Source organism: Macaca thibetana, chromosome 15 (assembly GCF_024542745.1).
Source record: "Macaca thibetana thibetana isolate TM-01 chromosome 15, ASM2454274v1, whole genome shotgun sequence".
In the NCBI taxonomy this organism is placed as follows: Eukaryota; Metazoa; Chordata; class Mammalia; order Primates; family Cercopithecidae; genus Macaca; species Macaca thibetana.
Window position 1 is genome coordinate 10,919,511 of NC_065592.1, and position 24,419 is coordinate 10,943,929.

At 44.6% G+C, this 24,419-nt stretch overlaps 2 protein-coding genes across 4 annotated transcripts in view; one reads left to right on the forward strand and one right to left on the reverse strand.

The window, feature by feature from the left end:
• Positions 1-24,419, forward strand: part of PTRH1 (peptidyl-tRNA hydrolase 1 homolog) — a 272,344-nt gene that overhangs the window by 55,603 nt on the left and 192,322 nt on the right. The gene's annotated exons all lie outside the window — the stretch shown is intronic.
• STXBP1 (syntaxin binding protein 1) overlaps positions 1-24,419 on the reverse strand; it is an 81,715-nt gene that overhangs the window by 31,485 nt on the left and 25,811 nt on the right. For all 3 annotated transcript variants that reach the window (XM_050760021.1, XM_050760019.1, XM_050760018.1), the window contains exons 2-6: positions 11,244-11,293; positions 8,847-8,928; positions 3,275-3,351; positions 1,699-1,777; positions 592-695 (exon numbers count right to left, since the gene is read on the reverse strand). In XM_050760021.1, the coding sequence (XP_050615978.1) occupies positions 592-695; positions 1,699-1,777; positions 3,275-3,351; positions 8,847-8,928; positions 11,244-11,293 (392 nt within the window). The remainder of the gene's footprint in view (positions 1-591; positions 696-1,698; positions 1,778-3,274; positions 3,352-8,846; positions 8,929-11,243; positions 11,294-24,419) is intronic.

Sequence of the window (24,419 nt, forward strand, 5' to 3'; positions counted from 1 at the left end):
GTAAGAAAAGACATTTTAACAACTCTTAAAATACCAAGACAAGTTGTGTCTGTTCTCTCACAATCAGCTTCACCTTTATTTGTTTAATAATTTTGTTTGTTTCCAAGGGAGCACTTTATGGGCTTGGCATTTGGCACTTGAAGTGTTAACGGCTAATGACGAAGGCTGCCATCTGCTCTTTCAGCACATGACAAACTGAGGTTATCTCTACCTAAAAAACAGTCTCCTTCGCAGCAGATGGGATGCTTCTGCTCCCCTCCCTCGCTCTCCTTCCAAGCTCGTTTCTGATTGGCTACTCTGTGGTTATTCAAGGAGTCAGCCGACAAGAGTGAGCACTGAGAGCAAGGATGAAATGCACACAAAGAAAGGCACAAGGCTGATGCAAAGTCAGAAACAACTGGAGAGTAAGATGAGGGCAGGGGGCAGGCCCTATGGAATACTATTTCCATTCAGTAAACATTCACTTATAACCTGTTATTTGGCAATTCAGAGCACGGTACCTTCCCTCCCCTACTCTTTAGTAGGTCCCACCCCACCCTCTCAGAATAAGAGAGGATGCAGATTTCCTTCCCACCCCCTACTCAGGCTCACCTGGGATTCGTATGGGAGAAATGCAATATTGATTTCCGTCAGAGTTTTGATGACTTTGGCTGCTCGAGATTTTACCAGTTCATTAAACAGGGCATCTGGACAAGCTGCAAGCATGACAAAAGACAGTTAGTTGGCTTTCCTGTCCATTTGCTGGTTCATTTAATAGCTGCACACGTACAGTGGGCTCTTCATTTTATCAGGATTTTTTTTTTTTTTTTTTTTTGAGATGGAGTCTCACTCTGTCACCCAGGCTGGAGTGCAATGGCGTGATCTTGCTCACTGCAACCTCTACTTCCCGGGTTCAAGCAATTCTCCCACCTCAGCCTCCTGAGTAGTTGGGATTATAGGCACCTGCCATCATGTCCAGCTAATTTTTGTATTTTTGTAGAGACAGGGTTTCACCATGTTGGCCAGGCTGATCTTGAACTCCTCACCTCAGGTGATCCACCCACCTCAGCCTCCCAAAGTGCTGGGATTACAGGTGTGAGCCACCACACCTGGCTAAAATCATTCTTCTACTATATCCTTTCCACTTTCTCAGTGGTGAGTGCCGTGGGAGTTTATCACTAGAGAGAAGATCTCTGGGTGAATTCTTACTGTTTTATACTCTGTAGCTATCCAGGTCAATTCATCTCCCTCTGCATCTCTGCCAGAATCTGAGCATAAAATCCCCACAACATAAGAAAACTAATTCCACGGTAATGACGCAGGTTCTATTTAATACAAAGACTACTGGATTGGAATATCTTTGTAATTGAAAAATTGATGGAAACCTACTACAGCATACAGTGCTGACTGGAAGTCTACATAATGAAATGCCAAGCCTCAGGAAGGTCATTCTCAGCACCAAGCCTGTCAGTCCTGAGAAGAGGTGCTTGTGTGCTATTTTTCAGCAGGAAGGACTGCATGATCTAGTGGGTTTGTATTTGGTGCACTTATTTTTGTCTCTTATGCAATTTATCTTCTGAAGAGAAACTAGCAGATTGGGACAAGCATGGTAACAACCCATTTCTTCCCTCTTGACCTGCCTTAGTTTTGGCTCAGCCCAGCTGTGCAGAAATGCTAACCTGCCTGATGGGACTGGGGACAGCTCTCGGTTGTACTCACAGTCAGTGAAGAAGACGTGTGCAGCCCGGTATTTAGCAGTCGGCGGATCCTTAAAGTCACTGATGAGAGAGTGGACGGACTGTGGACAGGGGGAGAAAAGAGGGACCTGAATCCAGTTCTAGAGCCAAATGGGACCTGTATCTGAACTGAGTTAAATCCAATGGCTTCAAGACACTTGCACAAAATCAGGAGATTTTTGATGCATAATTCTAACACTCATGTTTGGCCACAACCAAGTCCTGAGGACTTAAAATTAGTATTATTTCAGAGTTTAGATGAACAAAGGCCTTCTTAGCTCATTCTGGAATGACTGTATCAGTTCTTTGGAGCCATGTAATTAGTTGTTAGGAAGACACCCACAACAAAAGGAAACTGGGCAGAAACCTTCCAGGAGATTCACATTGATGACCTTTTGGCAATTTACTTGTATCTGTAGAAACTCATATGTAGGCCAGTTTTCAAAGTGGAAAGAAAGTGTGGAAATTGGAGGAAATTTATATAGCCTAAGACACCTAAGGCTGGCGTGGTGGCTCACGCCTGTAATCCCAACACTTTGGGAGGCCAAGGCAGGTGGATTGCTTGAGCTCAGGAGTTTGCCACTAGCCTGGGCAACATAGCAAGACCCCCATCTCTACCAAAAATTAGCTGGGCATGGTGGCGTGTGCCTGCAGTCCCAGCTATTTGGGAGGCTGAGGTGGGAGGATCACTTAAGCCCCAGAGGTCGGGGCTGTAGTGAACTCTGACCACACCACTGCACTCCAGCCTGGGTGATGGATGAGACCTGGCTCAAAAAAAAAGGCTGAGCGTGGTGGCTCACGCTTGTAATCCCAGCACTTTGGGAGACTGAGACAGGTGGATCACTTGAGGTCAGGAGTTTGAGACCAGCCTGGCCAACATGGTGAAACCCCGCCTCTACTAAAAATACAAAAATTAGCTGGGTGTGGCAGGGGGGCGCCTGTAATCCCAGCTACTCAGCAGGGTGAAGCAGGAGAATCTTGAACCCGGGAGGTGGAAGTTGCAGTGAGCTGAGATTGTGCCACTGCACTCCAGCCTGGGCAACAGAGTTAGACTCCGTCTCAAAAAACAAAACAAAAATGACAAAACAAAACAAAATTTGCCTAAGACAACTATTACCCAGAAGCAAGGAGTTGGACCTTGTTTGGAAGGTGATTTGAAGTAACCTCCAAAATTATAAGACAGGTAAATCTGAACAGTAACTGGATATTGATAAAATAAAATGAAAGCATAAAATACCAAAGTCTGGAGGTGGACTGCTAATTAGACAGAGTGGGTCCTACCTGAAGAGGGAGTGCCAGGGGGAAAACTAGAATGATGCAGGGCCATGGAACACAGGCTCTGGTTTTCTGCACAGCTGCTGTGTTTAAGAACGCTTAATACATCACTTCTCACTGCATAAACACCACCCTCCGCCCCACCCCACTGTGGATTGCATGCTTAAACAGAGCAGTGTGTTAAATGCGTGCTTAACCTAGAAATGTCAGACAGTCTGTGCCACATAAATCCCAAGCCAGTCCATCTAACCTTAGCCAGGGTCCTCCTCTGGTGGAAGGTTTACCTTCTCGGATGGAGTGATGAGATACACAGCCTCCAGGCTGGGGAGTGGCTCTCTGCGCTTGTTGATATCTTCCACAACTAGACAACAAAACAACCCACAGTGAATAAGAAAACATGATGGGTGACCATAAAACCAGAAGCAATATAGACAGGCTACCTTCAGACTGTTGCAGATAAATATCTACAGTGGGGGGGGGGGGACAATCATTCACCAATTCCTTAAAGTTACCACATTCCTTGGGAGTGAATTCCATGGTCTCAACATGCCCAAGATGTTAGAATCTGAAATCCAGGCTGGGTATGGTGGCTCATGCCTGTAATCCCAGCACTTTGGGAGGCTGAGGGGGGCATATCACTTGAGGTCTGGAGTTCAAGACCAGCCTGGCCAACATGGTGAAACCTCATCTCTACTAAAAAACTACAAAAATTAGCCAGGCATGTTGGAATGTGCCTATAATTCCAATCACTCAGGAGGCTGAGGTGGGAGAATTGCTTGAACATAGGAGGTGGAGGTTGCAGTGAGCCAAGATCACTGCACTCCAGCCTGAGTGACAGAGTGAGACTCCATCTCAAAAACAAAAACAACAACAAAGGAAAATCTGAAATCGTATCACACTAGATAGTTCTCACTTCCTATTTCAGTTTAAGTAAATTCATTGATCTGTTCTGAGAGAAAATGGAAAATGCTATCTAATTCTGTCAAGAATGGGTCCTCTGCCTCTTCTTCCGCTTTGTCTCGTCTGCCCTAGATAATCCCAATTCCTTTAGAATTTCCATGTTGGGTTTATTTACCAACAGCTGGATAGTTTCATTGCTCTCCTCTGCATATCAAATGAAGGCATTCCAACCACATCCTCTATACAAGATTGCTTCCTTCAATAGTACAAAGATTAAACATTCTATTTGGTTAAAACAAACCATGGGCTTTGGTTTGCTTGTTTCCTCTACAGTTATGTCAGTGACTTCACCTGGAAAGAACAGCTTTTGGGAGAATCTTACCAATCACCTGGTAAGGTTTAAAATGTGTTATCTACTGTCTTCTGGCATGGAGGGAGCAAGGCAATTACACAGGTGCCATTCTTCCTGTGCAGATGATTTAAGTAGATAAAAGCACCACTTTAAAGGATTGTAACATTTATAAAGACTTGGAACATTTAAAGACTTTCACCCCAAATAATGTTCAAATTAATACCAAAATCCCCAAACATCTACTTTACCAGTGGTTATAGATTTTTTAATTTACTAGGCCACTAATACTTGCCCCCAAAATATTTCAGAGCTTCAACATAGGGTTGCTAACTTTTAAATTTTGCTAAGTAAGAACACTTTTTTCTTTTTTTCTTTTTTTTTTTTTTTGAGACGGAGTCTCGCTCTGTCGCCCAGCCCAGGCTGGAGTGCAGTGGCGCGATCTCGGCTCACTGCAAGCTCCGCCTCCCGGGTTCATGCCATTCTCCTGCCTCAGCCTCCCGAGTAGCTGGGACTACAGGCGCCCACAACCGCGCCCGGCTAATTTTTTGTATTTTTAGTAGAGACGGGGTTTCACCGTGGTTTCGATCTCCTGACCTTGTGATCCGCCCGCCTCGGCCTCCCAAAGTGCTGGGATTACAGGCGTGAGCCACCGCGCCCGGCTCTTTTTTTCTTTTTGAGACAGTCTTGCTCTGTTGTCCAGGCCGGAGTTCAGGGGCACGATCTCAGCTCACTGCAACCTCCACCTCCCAGGTTCAAGCGATTCTCTGGCCTCAGCTTCCTGAGTAGCTGGGACTACAGGCACATGCCACCACGCTTGGCTAATTTTTGTATTTTTAGTAGAGATGGGGTTTCACTATGTTGGACAGGCTGGTCTCAAATTCCTGACCTTGTGAGCCGCCTGCCTCCACCTCCCAAAGTGCTGGGATTACAGGCGTGAGCCACTGCGCCCGGCCGTAAGGACATTTTTTTTTTTTTTGGAGACAGAGTCTCACTCTGTCGCCCAGGCTGGAGTGCAGTGGCCAGATCTCAGCTCACTGCAAGCTCTGCCTCCTGGGTTCACACCATTCTCCGGCCTCAGCCTCCCGATTAGCTGGGACTACAGGCGCCCGCCACCTCGCCCAGCTAGTTTTTTGTATTTTTTAGTAGAGACAGGGTTTCACTGTGTTAGCCAGGATGGTCTCGATCTCCTGACCTCGTGATCCACCTGTCTCGGCCTCCCAAAGTGCTGGGATTACAGGCTTGAGCCACCATGCCCGGCCGCAGGATATTTTTTAAAAACCACTTTTGGGGGTAGGAGAGAGTCTGTGTATAGTGGAGCGCTCTGAATCCCCGTCTCCCACAAGAAGTCAATTAATGAATCGAGAGATAATAGAACAAACATTTATGTAGAAAAATCAAAAAGATGACCAGAATGAAGAGCGAGGCGGCTGTCTCTGGGATAATGGACCCCGAGGATGGGAGATGGGAAGACAGGGGGTTACTGCTCTTTTCTTAGATCCTTGTTAGCTCCATTTGGTGTTTTTCCCCTTTACTTTTGTGGGTTGTTTTGTTTGTTTTTGCTTTGATAGACGAAAAAAATAGTTTCAAAAATTCAATGAAGAAAATAACATCGTAAGCTCAAAATAGGGGCAAGCCTAGTCTTAAAAGTGACTTGGGGCAGGGCACGGTAGCTCACACCTGTAATCCCAGCACTTTGGGAGGCCAAGGTGAGCAGAAAACTTGAGGCCAGGAGTTGAAGACCAGTTTGGCCAACATGGTGAAACCCTGTCTCTACTAAAAAAAAAAAATATATATATATATATATATATATATGTATGTGTGTATATATATAGTTGGGTGTGCTGGTGCCTGCTTGTAATCCCAGCTACTCAGGAGGCTCAGGCATGAGAATTGCCTGATCCCAGAGGCGGAGTTTGCAGTGAGCCAAGATTGCACCACTATACTCCATCCTGGGCAACAGAGTGAGATTCTGTCTCAAAAACAAACAAAAAACACACTGACTTAGATCACTAAATGACATAAAAGTCACATCAAAAATTGTGTATATGTGCCAGGTGCGGTGGCTCACACCTGTAATCCCACCACTTTGGGAGGCCAAAGCAGGTGGATCACTTAAGGTCAGGAGTTTGAGACAAGCCTGCCAAAATGGTGAAACCCTGTCTCTACTAAAAATACAAAAATTAGCTGGGCACAGTGGCAGGTGCCTGTAATCCCAGCTACTTGGGAAGCTGAGGCAGGAGAATCGCTTGAACCCAGGAGGCAGAGGTTGTGGTGAGATAAGACTGCACCATTGCCCTCCAGCCTGGGAGACAGCAAGACTAGGTCTCAAAAAAACAAAACAAAACAAAACAAAAAACTGTGTATGCCATTTACAGGACTATGCTTCTGCTGATACATACACTGGATCTGTTGTTTAAAAATGAAGGAATCACATCCATGTGCAACCAAAATGAATACAGACATATGTCTTATGCCCTTTAGAAATGTTGACTCAAAATGGATCACAGACCTAAATGTAAAATGCAAAATTATAAAACTCCTAGAGGATTACATAAAAGAAAAGCTAGGTGGCCTTGGATTTTGCAATGACTTTTTAGATATGACACCAAAGTGACAATCCATGAAAAAAAGAATTGATAAGCTGGACTTCATTAAAATTAAAAATTACTGCTCTGTGAAAGATGCCATCAAGAGAATGAAAAGACAAGTCACAGACTGAGGGCAAATATTTCCAAAAGATACATCTGATAAAGAACTGTTATCCAAAATATACGAAGATCCTTTAAAATTCAACAATAAGAAAACAAATAACCCAATTAAAAAATGGGCCAAAGACCTTACAGACACTGCACCAAAAAACAATATACAGATGGCAAATAAGCATGTGAAAAGATGCTCCATATCCTAGGTCATCAGGGAAATGCAAATTAAAACAATGATACTGTACCACTACACAGCTAGTAGAATGCTCAAAATCCAGAACACTGACAACTCCAAATGCTGGTAAGGATGTGGAGCAACAGGAATTCTCATTCACTATTGCTGGGAATGCAAAATGGTCAGCCACTTTGAAAACTGGTTTGACAGTATCTTACAAATCTAAACACACTCATCATGTGATCCAGCAATCGTACTCCTTGTTATTTACCAAAAGTTATAGCACACATTCCAAAGCGTGAACAAAACATAAACATACAAATAACTATAAGGCAAATGTCTAAATAAGCACCACCCCAGTTAACAAACAAAACCCAACCCAATCAGCACCACATAAGTGCCCTGGCTCCAGCTCACATTCCCCTCTGTCAACACCATTTCCTCTCTTCCCTGCAAACAGAATCATTATCCTCCTTTGAATGGTGAACTCTTCTCTTGAGGTTTTACCCCCTACATCTGCATTTTAAAACAACACAGCTGAGCTCTGCGGTCTGAACTCTGTGGAATGAAGGCTCACTATCAGTGGTCTTGCGTGTCTTGCTGTCTTTGCTCACCGTTGTGTTTATCAGATGCATTCATGTTACTGTGAGCGCTCGGGGCTCGCCCATTTTCATCCCTGTAGAGTGTTCTGCTGTGTAATTGCACCGCAACTGACTTAACCATTCTACACTTGATGTATGTTTTGGTTGTTTTCCACTTGGGGCACCTATGAGCAACACTGCACATGTATTCCTGCACATGTTTCCTAGGCACACATACCCGAGGTTGTCTAGGACACACACCTGACCACAGACTTGCTGGCTCACGGGACATGCCTACCTTCAACTTTTTTTTTTTTTTTTTTGAGACGAAGTCTCGCTATGCCGCCCAGGCTGGAGTGCAGTGGCCGGATCTCAGCTCACTGCAAGCTCCGCCTCCCGGGTTTACACCATTCTCCTGCCTCAGCCTCCCGAGTAGCTGGAACTACAGGCGCCCGCCACCTCGCCCGGCTAGTTTTTTTTTTTGTATTTTGTAGTAGAGACGGGGTTTCACTGTATTAGCCAGGATGGTCTTGATCTCCTGACCTCATGATCCGCCCGTCTCGGCCTCCCAAAGTGCTGGGATTACAGGCTTGAGCCACCGTGCCCGGCCTACCTACCTTCAACTTTACTAGACACTGCCAAGTGCTCTTCAAAGGGGCAGACATTCCATCACATAGGAGTTTCCATTTTCCTACCTCCCCACCGTCACCTGGCACTCTCAGAGATTAAATATTCTAATATTTTGAATCTATATCGGCATCTCACACTCTGGTTTGAATTGCATTTCCCTGACCACCAATGACGGTGGACAATTTTCATAGATTGGCCATTTGGATTTCGTCTTTTGTTAAGTGCCTGCTCGGAACTTTTTTCTTTTGGGTGGGTTGGCTTTTCTTTCTTGATTTAACCTTTCTTTTGGCATTCCTTTAACAGACATTGAATGAGCATCTAGCCCTGGATTTGGTGCTAGGGATTCAGTAATGAACAAGATAGCCTTGGGCCTCTCAGGAGCCCAAGCACACAGGTCTTAGCACACAGGTTGCTGGAAGAATCTAAAATCAAAGGAGATAATAATGAATAGGAAAGAGCTAAGCCTGCCACAGAGAGAAGGCTCCAGTACTGCTCAAGCACAGAGAGCATGCTCACTTGTTATGCCCTCGGTCATGATGTCTGTCATCTTGCAGCAGGAGGACAGCATCCTCATGCTTAACTGATCCACCACCAGCACCTGCAAGGAAAGAGAACGGCATATTGGCTGCATGGCATCTGCTGTGGTTCTCGCTCAGCTTACCGCGTTAGACTCCAAAAGGGGCTCCAGAAGTGCAGGGTACAGAAGAAACCCTATTTCCTATGGACCAGAAGCCCAAGGGGATACATGCTCGCTTGTACCTCCCATACCCTAACTGTTGGAGTTAGAGTTTCCTCTCACTGACCTAATTTTATAAACTTAAAAAAAAAGTTTCTATTTCCCATAATAAAGTAAATACCCATTTTAAAAAGGAAAAAAAATCAGTCGGGCATGGTGGCTCATGTCTGTAATCCCAACATTTTGGGAGGCCGAGGTGAGTGGATCACTTGAGGTCAGGAGTTCGAGACCAGCCTGGCCAGGATGGTGAAACCCCGTCTCTACAAAAATACAAACATTAGCCAGGTGTGGTGTCTCACACCTGTAATCCCAGCTACTTGAGAGGCTGAGGCAGGAGAATCGTTTGAACCCAGGAAGCGGAGGTTGCAGGGAGCCGAGATCACGCCATTGCACTACAGCCTGGGCAACAGCAAGACTCTGTCTCAAAAATAAATAAACAAATAAAGGAAAATATCATCTACAGCTCCAACATTCAGGGATAATCATATTAGTGAGTACTTTTTCAGGGCATACACTTGTGTTTAAGGGGAGAGTGAACACTACCGCCTGCACATGGGGTCTGGCACGTGGGGACTTAATGAAAGGCATCATCAGAACTGTGCCACTAACACACATGTCAGCTGGGACAGAGTGTACCTCAGCCTAGGCTGGAAGAACAAGAATGCTCCAGTCCTGGCCCAAAAGCTTCAGACCTGCAACTCTTCAGCTAACTTTTCTTATCTTCATTCAGCCCACAGTGGAGAAGAAGCTGGCAGTTAAAACAAGGCTATTTCTCCTCCCTTTTTGTAATGCTATAAACTGAGAAGGAGGCAATAGGAGGTAGACACATCAGGGCAGATAGTGTGGATGAGAAAGCTTTCTGCTGCAGTACAAGGGCCAATTAGTTTTTATTATACAAGGCAGCTTCCTCAAGATTGGTTTAAAATTCACATGTCTACAAGCCCGTCACTGATGGGAAGGGTAAGAGAGAAAGGAATGCTAAAGAGTTCCCATCGGGCCTGGCGCGGTGGCTCACACCTGTAATCCCAGCACTTTGGGAGGCCGAGACAGGCGGATCACGAGGTCAGGAGATCGAGACCATCCTGGCTAACAGAGTGAAACGCCATCTCTACTAAAAATACAAAAATTAGCTGGGCGCGGTGGCGGGCACCTATAGTCCCAGCTACACGGGAGGCTGAGGCAGGAGAATGGCGTGAACCCGGGAGGCGCAGCTTGCAGTGAGTGGAGATCTGGCCACTGCACTCCAGCCTGGGCGACAGAGCGAGACTCCGTCTCAAAAAAAAAAAAAAAAAAAGAGTTCCCATCGGATGGCCTCCCCTTGTGGGTGGTGAGGACAGATGTGATGGTTAAAACAAAGGCCCCTGGTGAGACTTCAAAATCCTCCCATACTAATCAGCTCTGTTGTTCCTAGGCCCAATGCACTTGAAACTGCATGGGCTTTTGACTGCAGGAAAACTTAAGGGCTTTCTTGGTTGGTATAAATCCTTCAGCAACATGCAAAAAAATCAAGTAAAACTGCACACTCTTCTGGCCAGTATAATTCTCAACCTCAGACAACCAAGTAGTCCTTAAAATGCTGACTTCATGCATAGGGGGCAGCAGGTGCCACTCCTGTACCACCCACTCCAGGAACCCGGCCCACTCTCAGTTTGATTGGTTTAAATACTTCTTTCAAGTACACTATAGTTTCCAGCACTGCTCTCAATGTTATATGAATAAACGAGCTTACTATTTTTGTCTTATGCAGTTACAGTTCAATGAGGATAGACCAGACGAGGGCTTTGAGCCCAAACTGTGCATGGACTCCATGGAGATGCTTTAGGGCCACAAAGGGGCAAGAAGGCCTCTTCTTCCTCTCCCAGAGCCAGCAGAATTATACCTTCTTCTGCTTTACCTAATGGGTTCCAGGTAATGTTTTGTTTGAACAAAAGAGTCAGGCACTGCTAACTGCCTGACAAGGTGGCCTTTAAGATAAGCTCTATGACACACAGACCTCTTAACCAAGACCATATGAAATGTGAGGCAGAGCAGATCACCTTTCTCCAATCCAGGAGCATTCTGTACTCTCTGGACAGCAAAAGCCTTCATTCCTGCCTACAACTTTCCTCCAACTCCATCCCCTTCTGATTTTTCCATGTGAACTCACCTTAAGCCCATTAACTGTACTTTCTACTCACCTTCCATTCCCCCTTCTTCTTAACCTTCTTTATCACATCGTGCATAATCTCTAAAAAAAGAGAAAGAGAAAAAGAGAGAGAGGGAATTAATGTAATATCAAAGACTTCTACACACCTTAGGCTTTGTGTTTCTGAATCATGCAATTCACCAACTGGTTTACTGAGCCATAATCAACCCACCATAAAAATAGTTCTCAGCTGGGCACGGTGGCTCACACCTGTAATTGGTGCTAGGGATTCAGTGATGAACAAGACAGCACTTCGGATCACCCGAGGTCAGGAGTTCGAGACCAGCCTGGCCAACATGGGGGAAATCCTGTCGCTACTAAAAATACAAAAATTAGCCAGGCGTGGTGGCATATGCCTGTAATCCCAGCTACTCGGGAGGCTGAGGCAGGAGAATGGCTTGTGCCTGGGAGGCAGAGGTTGCAGTGAGCCGAGATCGCACCATTGCACTCCAGCCTGGGCGACAAAGCAAGACTCCGTCTCAAAAATTAAAAAAAAAAAAAAAAAAGTTATCTTCCAGTCTCCTTAATTCAGTGGTTTTCAAACTTTTTGGTCTCATAACTTCTTTATACTCTTAATTATCGTATTGGAAATTAAACTGAGAAATTTTTAACAATATTAATTCATTTAAGATGATAATAAACTTGTATGTTAACATAAATAGCATTTTAATGAAAAATAAATATATTTGTCATAATAAAACATTTTTAGGGAGACGGCTGGCATTGTTTTACATTTCTGCAACCCTTCTTAATGTCTGGCCTCACAGACATTCTCCTGTCTACTTCTGGATTCTCCTATCTGCTTCTGCAGCCAGTATGTCCTGAAATGTATAACATCTGGGAAACTTCGCCGTGCCCCGTGAGAGAACGAAAATGAAAAGGTAAACCACATCTTGGTCTTAGTATGAAGATAGTTTTGACCTCATGAACCCCCAAAAGGGCTCGGATTTGAGAACCGCTACCTAAAGTTAAGTGGGTAAAAGGCGGTGACAATGCCTCAGGCCGCATGAGCCCCCCTCAAGCTCTAAAAACAGATGTGAGGAGAAGTTGTGAAGCCTTCCCAACCCTGAGCACATCTCCAGAGCACTCTCATCCCCAAATCACCATTTTGATAAGCCCCATTACCTAGAACACCACACACACACACACACCCCCTCCCCACACACACCCCGACCAGCTGTGGAGGCTCTATAGGAAAGTCCACTCTTGCTACTCTGTAAACCCGAGTAACACATGCCCAGAGCAACCTGAAGGGCAAGAGCTGTTGTCAGCACGTATGCTTCAAACAGTTAGACAATTATCTAGGGCTTAATGGTTCCTAAATCTGCTTTTGACTATCTTCAGTAATCACTGAATCATAGTAAACACACACACACACACACACACACACACACACACACACACACACAGAGCAATAAACTTGGAAAACACAGAAAAGCATAAAGAAAAAATTCCAGCCAGGTACAGTGGCTCACACCTGTAATCCCAGCATGGTGGGAGGCCGAGGTGGGTGGATCACCTGAGGTCAGGAGTTCGAGACCAGCCTGACCAATATGGTGAAACCTCGTCTCTACTAAAAACACAAAAATTAGCTGTGCCTGGTGGTGTAGGCCTGTAATCCCAGCTACTTGGGAGGCTGAGGCAGGAGAGTCACTTGAACTAGGGAGTCAGAGGTTGCAATGAGCCAAGATCATGCCACTGCACTCCAACCTGGTGACAGAGCGAGATTCCATCTTAAAATAGAAAAGATTAGGAGAAAAAAAAAAACAATCAGGCAGGGTGCGGTGGCTCACACATGTAATCCCAGCACTTTGGGAGGCTGATGGGGGAGTATCACCTAAGGTCAGGAGTTCAAGACCAGCCTGGCCAACATGGTGAAACCCTGTCTCAACTAAAAATACAAAAAAATTAGCCAGACGTGGTGGTGCGCACCTGTAATCCCAGATACTCAGCAGGCTGAGGCACGAGAATCGCTTGTACCCAGGAGGCGGAGGTTGCAGTGAGCCGAGATCCAGCCACTGCACTCCAGCATGGATGACAGAGTGAGACTTCGTCTCAAAAAAAAAAAAAATCAAAAAGAAGAATTATCTGTAATCATGTCAACTTGAAATGCATAATTAACATTTTAGTTTATTTCATACTAGTTTTTTCTATGCACTTTTACATAGTTAAGATCATGTTGGCCAGGTGTGGTGGCTTATGCTTGTAATCCCAGCACTTTGGGAGGCCAAGGCAGGCAAATCACTTGAGCCCAGGAGTCCAATACCAGGTTGGACAACATGGTGAAATCCCATCTCTACAAAAAGTACAAAAATTAGCCAGTCATGGTGGCGTACACCTGTAGTCCTAGCTACTCAGGAGGCTGAGGCAGTGGGACTGCTTGAGCTAGAGGCAAAGTTGCAGTAACCCAAGATCACCCCACTGCACTCCAGTCTAGGTGACAGAGACTCTGACTCAAAAAAAAAAATGCTGTAGAGAGATATATATATATATATAATTTTATATTATGCTTTTTTCACTTAATGTACTCATTTCACCCATTTTAATAAAAATGCTTACTAGGATTTTAATGCCTGCATAATCTGTCCATGGTCAACAATATTCCCAATAGCCATTTAGACTACTTCACATGTTTCAGCGTAGTGAAAAACTGGAAACCAATATATCCATAATAGGGCAGTGGTTAAGTTAATTAGGTTACATTTGTACAATGGAATACCATGAACCCATTGGAAGTAATAATATGGGAAAAAAATACGTACTCATTCATTCAGACTTTCACTCAATAGGCCTTTGTTGAGTAACCGCTACTTGCCAGCCATTGTGCTAAGCCCTGGGAATGAACAAGATACTATGCTGCTCAGCTCCTGTGGAGCTGCTGCTCTAGGGAAGGAGGCAGTCACTAACTGAAAAGAGCAATTGCATCTTCTCATAAGTGCTCCAAAGTAAATAAATAAGGTGCTATGATTTTTTTTTTTTTTTTTTGAGACGGAGTCTCGCTCTGTCGCCCAGGGTGGAGTGCAGTGGTGCAATCTCTGCTCACCGCAAGCTACGCCGCCTGGGTTCACGCCATTCTCCTGCCCCAGCCTCCCAAGTAGCTGGGACTACAGGCACCTGCCACCACGCCCAGCTAATTTTTTGTATTTTTAGTAGAGACAGGGTTTCACCATGTTAGCCAGGATGGTCTCGATCTCCTGACCTCGTGATCTGCCCGCCTGGGCCTCCCAAAGTGCTGGGATTACAGGCAAGAGCCACCGCGCCCGGCCAATAAGGTGCTATGATTTTTAAAAAGGGTGTGGGCAGCCTACTTAAATAGGGGGTCAGGCAAGGCCACTCTAAGCAAGTTGGACCTGACAAGAAAGACGTCAGTCAAGAACTAGGAAAAGGAGAAGGAACAGCACAAAGTCTTGTGGAAAAAGGAAAATGAGATTGACATTTTCTGGGAACTGAAGATGATATACACTGAGGTTGGAGGCCAGATCATACAGAGTCTCATAGTCTTTGGTAAGGAGTATGATTTTATATGAAAGGCATTGGAAAGTCATGGAAGGTAAGGATGTGACCTAATGTGCTACAGAGAGATAAGAAGCAGCGGGCAAGAACGGAAGCAGGGAGTGGAGTCAGGAGGCCTATCCAACAGTCCAGGCATGACAGTGGCAGAGGAGATGGTGAGAAGTGGGTAGATTGGATATACACTGTGGAGGTAAAACCAACAAGGCTAGCTGATACACTGGATGTGGCAGAAAAGAAAAGAAACACAGCTAACGCCCAGATTTTTGGTTTAAGACAAGAAAGTGATGTAGAGACATTCAGAGAGTTTTAGAGGGAGGAGAACTGGTCTGTAGGAGAACATCAGGAGTTCTATTTTAGTTGTTTTAAGATTGAGATGTCTAGACACATTCAAGGGAAGATGCTAAATAGGTAGCTAGAGTTAGCTCTTTGGCTTGGAAGCACAGCCTCAGCTGCAGTGAAACACTGGGGACTTATCAAATAGAGGCAGGAGGGAAGGCTGCAGAAAATGACTGACAGGAGCAGTGAGATGGACAGACACGGTCTTTGTGGACCTTGACAAGCATTTCAGTGAAATGGTAAGAATGAAGCCAGACTAAAATGGGAGAGGAGGAAGACAAGACAGACAACAACTCTTAAGAAGTTTTGCTTTGGCTGGGCGTGGTGGCTCATACCTATAATCCCAGCACTTTGGGAGGCCAAGGCAGGTGGATCACGAGGTCAGGAGTTCGAGACCAGCCTGACCAACATGGTGAGACCCTGTCTCTACCAAAAATACAAAAATTAGGTAGTAGGCCTGTAGTCCCAGCTACTTGGGAGGCAGAGGCAGCAGAATCACTTGAACCTGGGAGGCAGAGGTTGCAGTGAGCCAATTCTTGCCATTGCACTCTAGCCTGGTGACAGAGCAAGACTTTGTCTCAAAAAAAAAAAAAAAAAAAAAAAAAAAAAATTAGCCAGGTGTGGTGCCGCGTGCCTGTAGTCCCAGCTACTAAGGAGGCTGAGGCAGGAGAATCGCCTGAACCTGGGAGGTGGAGGTTGCAGTGAGCTGAGATCACACCACTGCACTCCAGCCTGGGTGACAAAAAAAAAAAAAAAGAAATTTTGCTTTAAAAGGTAGCAGAGAAAAGGCATGAAAACTAACAGGGTAGACAAACACTTGGATGCAAGGGTAAGATTTGTTTGTTTTTAAAGATGCGAAAGATTATAGCATTTTTAGTGATGCTGGCAATAGGTCAAAAGGGAAGGGGAGACTGACGATGCAGGAGAGAGGATGGAGCAATGGAAGACTGAAGTCTCTGAAGAAGAGGAAGGAGTTGGAGCTGAGACACAAGAGGAAAGCCTGACCTGGGACAGGAGGCATCCTGTGTGAAGGAGAGGAAAGCCGCAGATGGGCTTGAAGACACGGTGGCAGAGGTGAGGGGTTTCCTTGTTGGAGATGAAGTCATTGGCTGAGTGGGGAAGGGGTGTTATATATGGAAGCTTTGAAGAAAGAAGGTATCACATATCTTCCCAGAGACTGGGAAAGCCAATTTACTATGGAAATGTTTTAGCATTTACAGACAGTACTAAGGACTAATTTGACGGTCATGACCGTGAATTTAAAGTTAAACCAGGCAGCTTAATAATGGTTTTTCCCAATAATGTTCGGCTGTCCAGGTGCAAGAAAGGCCAGTTTCAACTAAGGTTAGAGTTTTCATATATGAGTACAAAAGAGGAAGAAAATGCTCAAAATATATGGCTAAGGGGGAAAAAGCATGCTACAACTATTTTTAAAGCAGATATGCATAGGAAAATTAGAAAAACTCACACCAAAAGCTTATTTTTGTGCAATAAAGTTATAATTAATCTTTACTTGCCAATTTGTGCCTTCCAATGTTGTCCCAAGCTTTCTGCATAAGAAAAATGCTCTCAAAATAATGTGTCAGTGAACATCTTTGTGGCCAGGGCTTTTCTTAGCACAAATTATTCCATTAGGGTAGCTTTCTGAGTATGGAATAAATTGGTAAAACATCTACATGTTCTAGCCTCCTGATAAATTCTGCTGAATTACTTTCCAAAAGTATATCTCCCACCCTCACCAGTACTATGTGGCTCTCCAAATTAACATACTAACTGATAAAATATCTTGAGGTTTACTTATATTAATCTTTGCCACAATGACAGCAGAAAACAGTATATTTCACTCTCTATTTGAATGTATTATTGAGGATGAATGTATTTTCTTGCCACTAAAAATTAATATAAATTCACTGAAAAAAATTAAGTCACCTTTTGATAGGGAAAGGCAGAGATACAATCAAAAACTAAAACCAAGTACTACAAGTGTTAAAAGACACACATAAATTACCGCTGCAGCTGCCACCGTTCCTAGGAAATTATTTCCTTTCCAAAGTTCTCAGGGCATATATTTGTCCTGGGTATTGTTAACAGCTGATTCTAATCCTGCCCTACATTTTTCTAATCCAATACCGAAAAGGAAACAAGGATTAGAGCTCGGTTTAGCATTAAATCAAGTAGCTTGGGCTACCTCCTCACAATCCCGGGCAATCGCATTTCATCTCCTTCCTAAGTCCTCTTCATGTGGAGAGAAACAATGAAGTCTTCTGAAGCGGGTCCAGCCAGGAGGTCTTACTTCCGCATACCAAACCATGTGTATCTATAGCCAAATGCCTGCTCCACCACCCATCTAGTCTACAGAGATGTGTTCAAAAGACTGGGGCAGCTTCAATTTCTCCATAATACTGAAGACCCTAGTGGACTCTGCTTCCCTCATGACCAAATGAGTAAGAAAGCAGGTTCCTTCTCAACCACATCCTCTAGGTCCTGGGTGACTCCCGACCTTGACAAATCTCTGCCATGTCCTGAGAAAAATGACCGGTGGTCTAAGATGATCTGGGACATCTTCAAATGCACCCAATATTTCAATTGGAGTCCCAAAATACAGGCTCCAGGGATCGCTAAAAGGACTGCGCAAGGCTTGCAGCTCCCTATGAAGCCCCACCCTCACAGCCTAGGAGGGACTCACAACTGCCCTCCAAGTGACACATGCCAGATGCCCGATGCCCTGAGCCCAGGGCACATGCAAACACCTGAAGTAGCATGACTAATATTAGATGAGTCAGAAGCTTAGGAGAAGAGAAGCCAAAGTCCTCAACACCACAGGTGATTCCAAGATTCCACACAGTAGCCCCAGAGCACCACACTGCCCAGGACAGAGGCACTGGGATCTACTTTCCCCAGGTTGGGAGAAGTTGCCTTCATGCTGCTGACGCCACTAAGAGAGTCCAACCTCAGCCCACAACTCCCCACCTCTTTTTACCAGTCCAGAGTACAGGGAATTTCCGGAATTATTCTGGCTCAACAGTAGACGTTCTTCTAAAAGGCATCTTCTTGACTGAACTCCTGGGGTCTGAGGGGGTAATGCTGGCTGCTCAAGCAGAAGTCACCCCAAAAATGCCCAAGGAAGCGCTAAAGTTAGACCAGGGCTGACATCCAGGTTCAGGCATTTGCTGGCTGTGTGACCTTGGCACTTTTGTTTTTGAGAAGAGGTCTCCCTCTATCATCCAGGCTGGAGTGCAATGGCAAGATCTCGGCTCACTGCAACCTCTGCCTCCCGGGTTCAAGTGATTCTCCTGCCACAGCCTCCCTAGTAGCTGGGACTACAGGCACGCACCACCACACCCAACTAATTTTTGTGTTTTTTGTAGAGATGGGTTTTCGCCATGCTGGCAGGGCTGCCTTCAAACTCCTGACCTCAGGTGATCCACCTGCCTCAGCCTCCCAAAGTGCTGGGATTACAGGCTTGAGTTACTGAGCTACCACACCTTGCCAAGTTTAAAACATTTTAAGTTTCAGTTTTCTCATCTGCAAAATTAAAATTATAATACTCTAGTAGCCTGTTGTGAAGATTGAGATAAAATGCTTACTTAGTCCAGTGCCACATATGAGGCACTCTGCAAAAAGCACCTCTTGTGACATCACTATAAAAGCATATTATTCATACAGAGAAAGAAGAAAATTATGAAATATAACTTCCACCAATCAAGATTTTTAACATAATGTAAAAATCCTTAAGAAAACAACTGTGGCCGGGCACAGTGGCTCATGCCTGTAATCCCAGCACTTTGGGAGGCTGAGGTGGGCAGATCACTTGAGGTCAGAAGTTTGAGACCAGCCTGGCCAACATGGTGAAACCTCGTCTTTACTAAAAATACAAAAATTAGCCAGGCGTGGTAGTGGGTGACTGTAACCCCAGCTACTCAGAAGGCTGAGGCAGGAGAATCGCTTGAACTTGGGAGGTGGATTTTGCAGTGAGCTGAGATCAAGGCACTGCACTCCAGCCTGGGCAACAGAGTGAGACTCCGTCTCAAGACAAAAAAAAAAAAAAAAAAAAGGAAACAAATGTTTAAAATAGTTTTTAAATAAGCATAAAGATATTCAGATAGCAAACTACATGGATATTTCACCAAAAATTTCAAAACTTCTCTGATCTGCAATAAACATGTGAAAACATTTTTGGAATACTGGCACTATCACACCAATGTATACAAATCCTAAATGAAAATATAAAGTTTGGCCCGGGCAACATGGCAAAACCCCATCTCTAGAAAAAATACAAAAATTATCTGGGTATGGTAGCTCACGCCTGTAGTCCCAAATACTCAGGAGGCTGAGGTGGGAGGGTCCCTTTGAGCCTGAAAGGCAGAGACTATAGCAAGCCAAGATCATGCTGCTGTACCACTCCAGCCTGGGCAACAGAGTGAGACCCTGTCTCAAATAGGAAGGACGGAAGGCAGGAAGGCAGGAAGGCAGGAAGGCAGGAAGGCAGGAAGGCAGGAAGGCAGGAAGGCAGGAAAGCAGGAAAGCAGGAAGGCAGGAAAGGAGGAAGGGAGGGAGGAAGGGAGGGAAAGAAAGGAAAGAAAGGAAAGAAAGGAAAAAGAAAGAAAGAAAGAAAATATAAAGTTGAACATAAGGACCCCTGTTCCCTTATGAGAGGGCAGAGAGTGGCCCCTGGCTATCTGTGAGTTAATGCTCAAGCACAAGCAGAGGCCCACAGAAAGCCAAAGGCGTTTTAGTCACAACAGGGCATGCAGGTCTGTGTTTTAAAATTGTTATTATTTAACATGTATCCAAAAATTCAGTCAGATGAGCAAATAAAATGAGTTACAATATTGGTAATATTGATAAATATCTGCAGAAATCAAAATGATTAGCAACATTACAATATTTAGTAAGGCAGCAGATAAAAAATAAATACATGGCTGGGCGCGGTGGCTCATGTCTGTAATCTCAGCACTTTGGGAGGCCAAGGCGGGCGGATCACCTGAGGTCAGGAGTTCGAGACCAGCCTCAAAATGGAGAAACCCCGTCTCTACTAAAAATACAAAATTAGCCAGGCGTGGTGGTGCATGCCTGTAATCCCAGCTACTCGGGAGGCTGAGGCAGGAGAATTGCTTGAACCTGGGAGGTGGAGGTTGCGGTGAGCGGAGATCGCGCCATTGCACTCCAGCCTGGGCAATAAGAGCGAAACTCCATCTCAAATAAATAAATAAATACATACATACATACATAAAAGTCAAGAGGACTTTTCAAACAGCAGCAATAACCAGATTATAGGAAGAGGGCTCACTCTTCACCAGTTTACACTGGGCTGGGACTCAGCCCCCAAAGGTTCACTCTGCTCCTGGAAATTCTGCTCTGGAACAACACGTCTGGGTAGTCTGTTCCTCTTTCCTGACAGCAAAGACAGCAACCAAGTTTTTTTGAATGCCTTGTGCGGGGCTGAAGGGTCTCCTTGATAAACAACTGCATCTTCCCAGGTGGAATAAGTTAATGTTCAACAAGATTGCAGGAAATGGCGCAAATACTTGAGAACAAGCCTTCCAAGTACTCTCAAGATTCCTTTCTTGGAAATATCATTTATACAAACACTATTGGTAACCTAATTATAAACCACTTTAACCTTTTGCCTTTACGTAGTTCCTTTTTTTTTTTTTTTTTTTTTTTTTGAGATGGAGTTTCACTGCCCAGGCTGGAATGCAATGGCACTCACTGCAACCTCCACCTCCCAGGTTCAAGTGATTCTCCTGCCTCAGCCTCCTGAGTAGCTGGGATTACAGGCATGTGCCACCATACCCAGCTAATTTTGTATTTTTAGTAGAGAAGGGGTTTCTCCATGATGCTCAGGCTGGTCTCAAACTCCCGACCTCAGGTGATCTGCCCACCTCAGCCTCCCAAAGTGCTGGGATTACAGGTATGAGCCACCGCCCCCAGCCTATGTAGTTCTTAATAATATGAAAGTAGCACATTCTTGTAAAAAAAAAAATCAAACGATATATAAATACACGGTGAAATTTCCCTCCCTACCCCTACTCTTGCAAGGAAAACAACCACTAATGGTTTCAGGTGTGCCCTTACAGATCTTTTCCTAGGCACATACACCCAGGTGTAGGGAGGTATGCACATGTACACAGCTCTTTGGGATATTACACATACATAAATTGTTCTGCAATTATATTTTCTACTCAATATATTATAGACTTTCTCTTGTATCATTTCACACAGACCTACCACATGCTTTTAAACTAGATAGCATTCCATAGTATGAACATACAATAATTTGCACAAATCTCCTTAAATGTATTCATAAGACAGTCTCTACTTGGAGGCCTAATGACTTATTCCAATCAAATTAGTGAGGACTTTATTGTAAACATAAACACTAACACAGGAGGTGAGTAAAATTTTTTTATCTATGTCACCTTGTGGCCTGGGGAGGCGAAGTAATTTTCTTTCTTTTTTTTTTTTTTTTTTTTTTTTTTTTTTGAGACCGAGTCTGGCTCTGTGGCCCAGGCTGGAGTGCAGTGGCGTGATCTCAGCTCACTGCAAGCTCCAGCTCCCGGGTTCACGCCATTCTCCTGCCTCAGCCTCCCAAGTAGCTGGGACTACAGGCGCCTGCCACCACGCCCGGCTAATTTTTTGTATTTTTAGTAGAGATGGGGTTTCACCTTGTTAGCCAGGATGGTCTCGATCTCCTGACCTCATGATCCGCCCATCTCGGCCTCCCAAAGTGCTGGGATTACAGGCTTGAGCCACCGCGCCCGGCCGGCGAAGTAATTTTCAACGATTCTTCTTTGGGGCTTGAAAACTTTAATGTTGGAAAGAACCTTAGAGATCAGCTAAGGCCACGTCCCAGGTCCCAGGTCCCAGGTCCCAATTTGGGGACTGAGATGCTCCCTGCAGAAGCTAGCCATCTGGAGTGGGTAAGCCACTAACTGGTCACTCTAGCATGAGCAGAAACTATTCTCTGGACCCCATCCGCATGTTCTTCCCACTGCACATGTCGTCTCTTTGGCGCTAGCATGGGCTAGACTCTGACACTGAACCCAGCTGTCCTTTGCTGTGCCATATTGCTATGATCACCTTGATAGAGTAAAGCAAAGGGATTCAAATGGGTTTTGGAGCCAGATGGTTAAAGTTCAAATCCCTGCTTCTCCACTCATTAGCTGTGCCATTGGGCAAGTTATTAAATCTCTGTATGTCAGTTTCTCCATCTGTAAAATGGGAAGGACCACTAATGTCTCATAGGGGTATCATGAGGATTAAATAAGTGACTGCCTGTACAGCATTTAGCTCAGTGTTTACAACAGTACTTAACCCTGTTGGTTATCACTGGCCCCATTATCACCTATTTTAAATAATATTTCTACCTTCCCAGTAAGGAAGAATCTAGTGATTTATTGTTCCTCCATGGGGTTTGTAATATGTTTCCTGTCTTCCTATTTTTTCTCTGCATACATTTTTCACATCTATTCCACAATATTTATTGAACACCTGCTATGTGGCAGACATCCTTCTAGGCATCAGAAAGACCATGATGAGCAAGCTAAACAAAATGCCTACACTCTGGTGTGGAAGGGAGAGACAGCCTATAAACACGAAGAAATAAACATCATCGCCTCAGAGAGTGCTCAAAGGAAATTTGACAGTTTAATGAACTTGCTGGGGGCTTGGAAGAAGGTCCACCATCTGATAATTCCCCTATTGCTAATTTTTTAACCAGTGTCTGATTGAGATATTACAACCTTAGCCAAAATATTTTTCAAAGCTCTTATTAAAGAAAAAACCTGGCCGGGCGCAGTGGCTCACACCTGTAATCCCAGCACTTTGAGAGGCCGAGGCAGGCGGATCACAAGGTCAGGAGTTCGAGACCAGCCTGGCCAGCATGGTGAAACCCTGTCTCTACTAAAAATACAAAAATTAGCTAGGCATGGTGGTGCATGCCTGTAGTCCCAGCTACTAGGGAGGCTGAGGCAAGAGAATCACTTGAACCCGGGAGGTGGAGGTTGCAGTGAGCCTAGATCATGCCATTGTACTCCAGCCTGGATGACAGAGTGAGACTCCGTCTCAATTAAAAAAAAAAAAGAAAAGAAAAAGAAAAAACTCAGCTGGGCACAGTGGCTCATGCCTGTAATCCCAGTACTTTGGGAGGCTGAGGCGGGCAGGTCACTTGAGGCCAGGAGCTCAAGACCAGCCTGGCCAACATGGTAAAACCCCGTATCTACTAAAAATACAAAAATTAGCCAGGTTTGGTGGCAGGTGCCTGTAATCCCAGCTACTAGGGAGGCTGAGGCAGGAAAATTGCTTGAACCTGGGAGGCGGAAGTTGCAGCAAGCCAAGATTGCACCACTGCACTCCAATCTGGGCAACAAAGCAAGACTCCTTCTCAAAATAAAGAAAAAACTCAATCATTAATTTACTCTCAATAACCAAAAAAAAAAAAAAAAAAAATGCCCATAATAATAGCAATATCTGAAATGTATTGAAGGTTGACTATATGGGAGATAGTTCCTTATGTGTTTTACATATATCATCTCATTTAAAGCTCCCAGCAGTCCTCAGAGGTTAAGAATTATATCACCTTCATTTTACAAAGTAAAACACTGAGGCTCAGAGAAATAAAGTATCTAGCAATTGCACAATAAAATGCACTAACCACTTGCAGCCTATAGAGGATACAAACAATATATAAATTAATTTCTTTACCTTAAAGAATTTACAGTCCAGTCTGAGAAAGAAGGCATTACACCTTCAGCACAGTAAGATAAAATGTTACTGGACCCTCATGCACTGCTGGTGAGAATATAAAATGGTACAGCTCCTGTGGAAAACAGGCTGGCAGTTCCTCAAATAACCAAACATAGAGATCCAGCAATTCTATTCCTAGATACATATCCTAAGGACATTAAAACGTATGTTGGCTGGGTGTGGTGGCTCATGCTTGTAATCCCATCACTTTGGGAGGCTAAGGCAGGTAGGTCACCTAAGATCAAGAGTTCAAGACTGGCCTGGCCAACATGGTGAAACCCTGTCTCTACTTAAAATACAAAAATTAGCCAAGTGTGGTGGCATGCACCTGTAATCTGAGCTACTCAGGGCACTGAGGTAAGAGAATTGCTTGAACCCGGAGGGCAGAGGTTGCAATGAGCCGAGATAGTACCACTGCACTCCAGCCTGGGCAACAGAGTGAGACCCTGCCTCAAAAAATAATAATAAATAAATGTTAAAAATAAATAAATAGGCCAGGTGGAGTGGCTCATGCTTGTATTCCCAGCACTTTGGGAGGCTGAGACGGGCAGATCATGAGGTCAGGAGATAC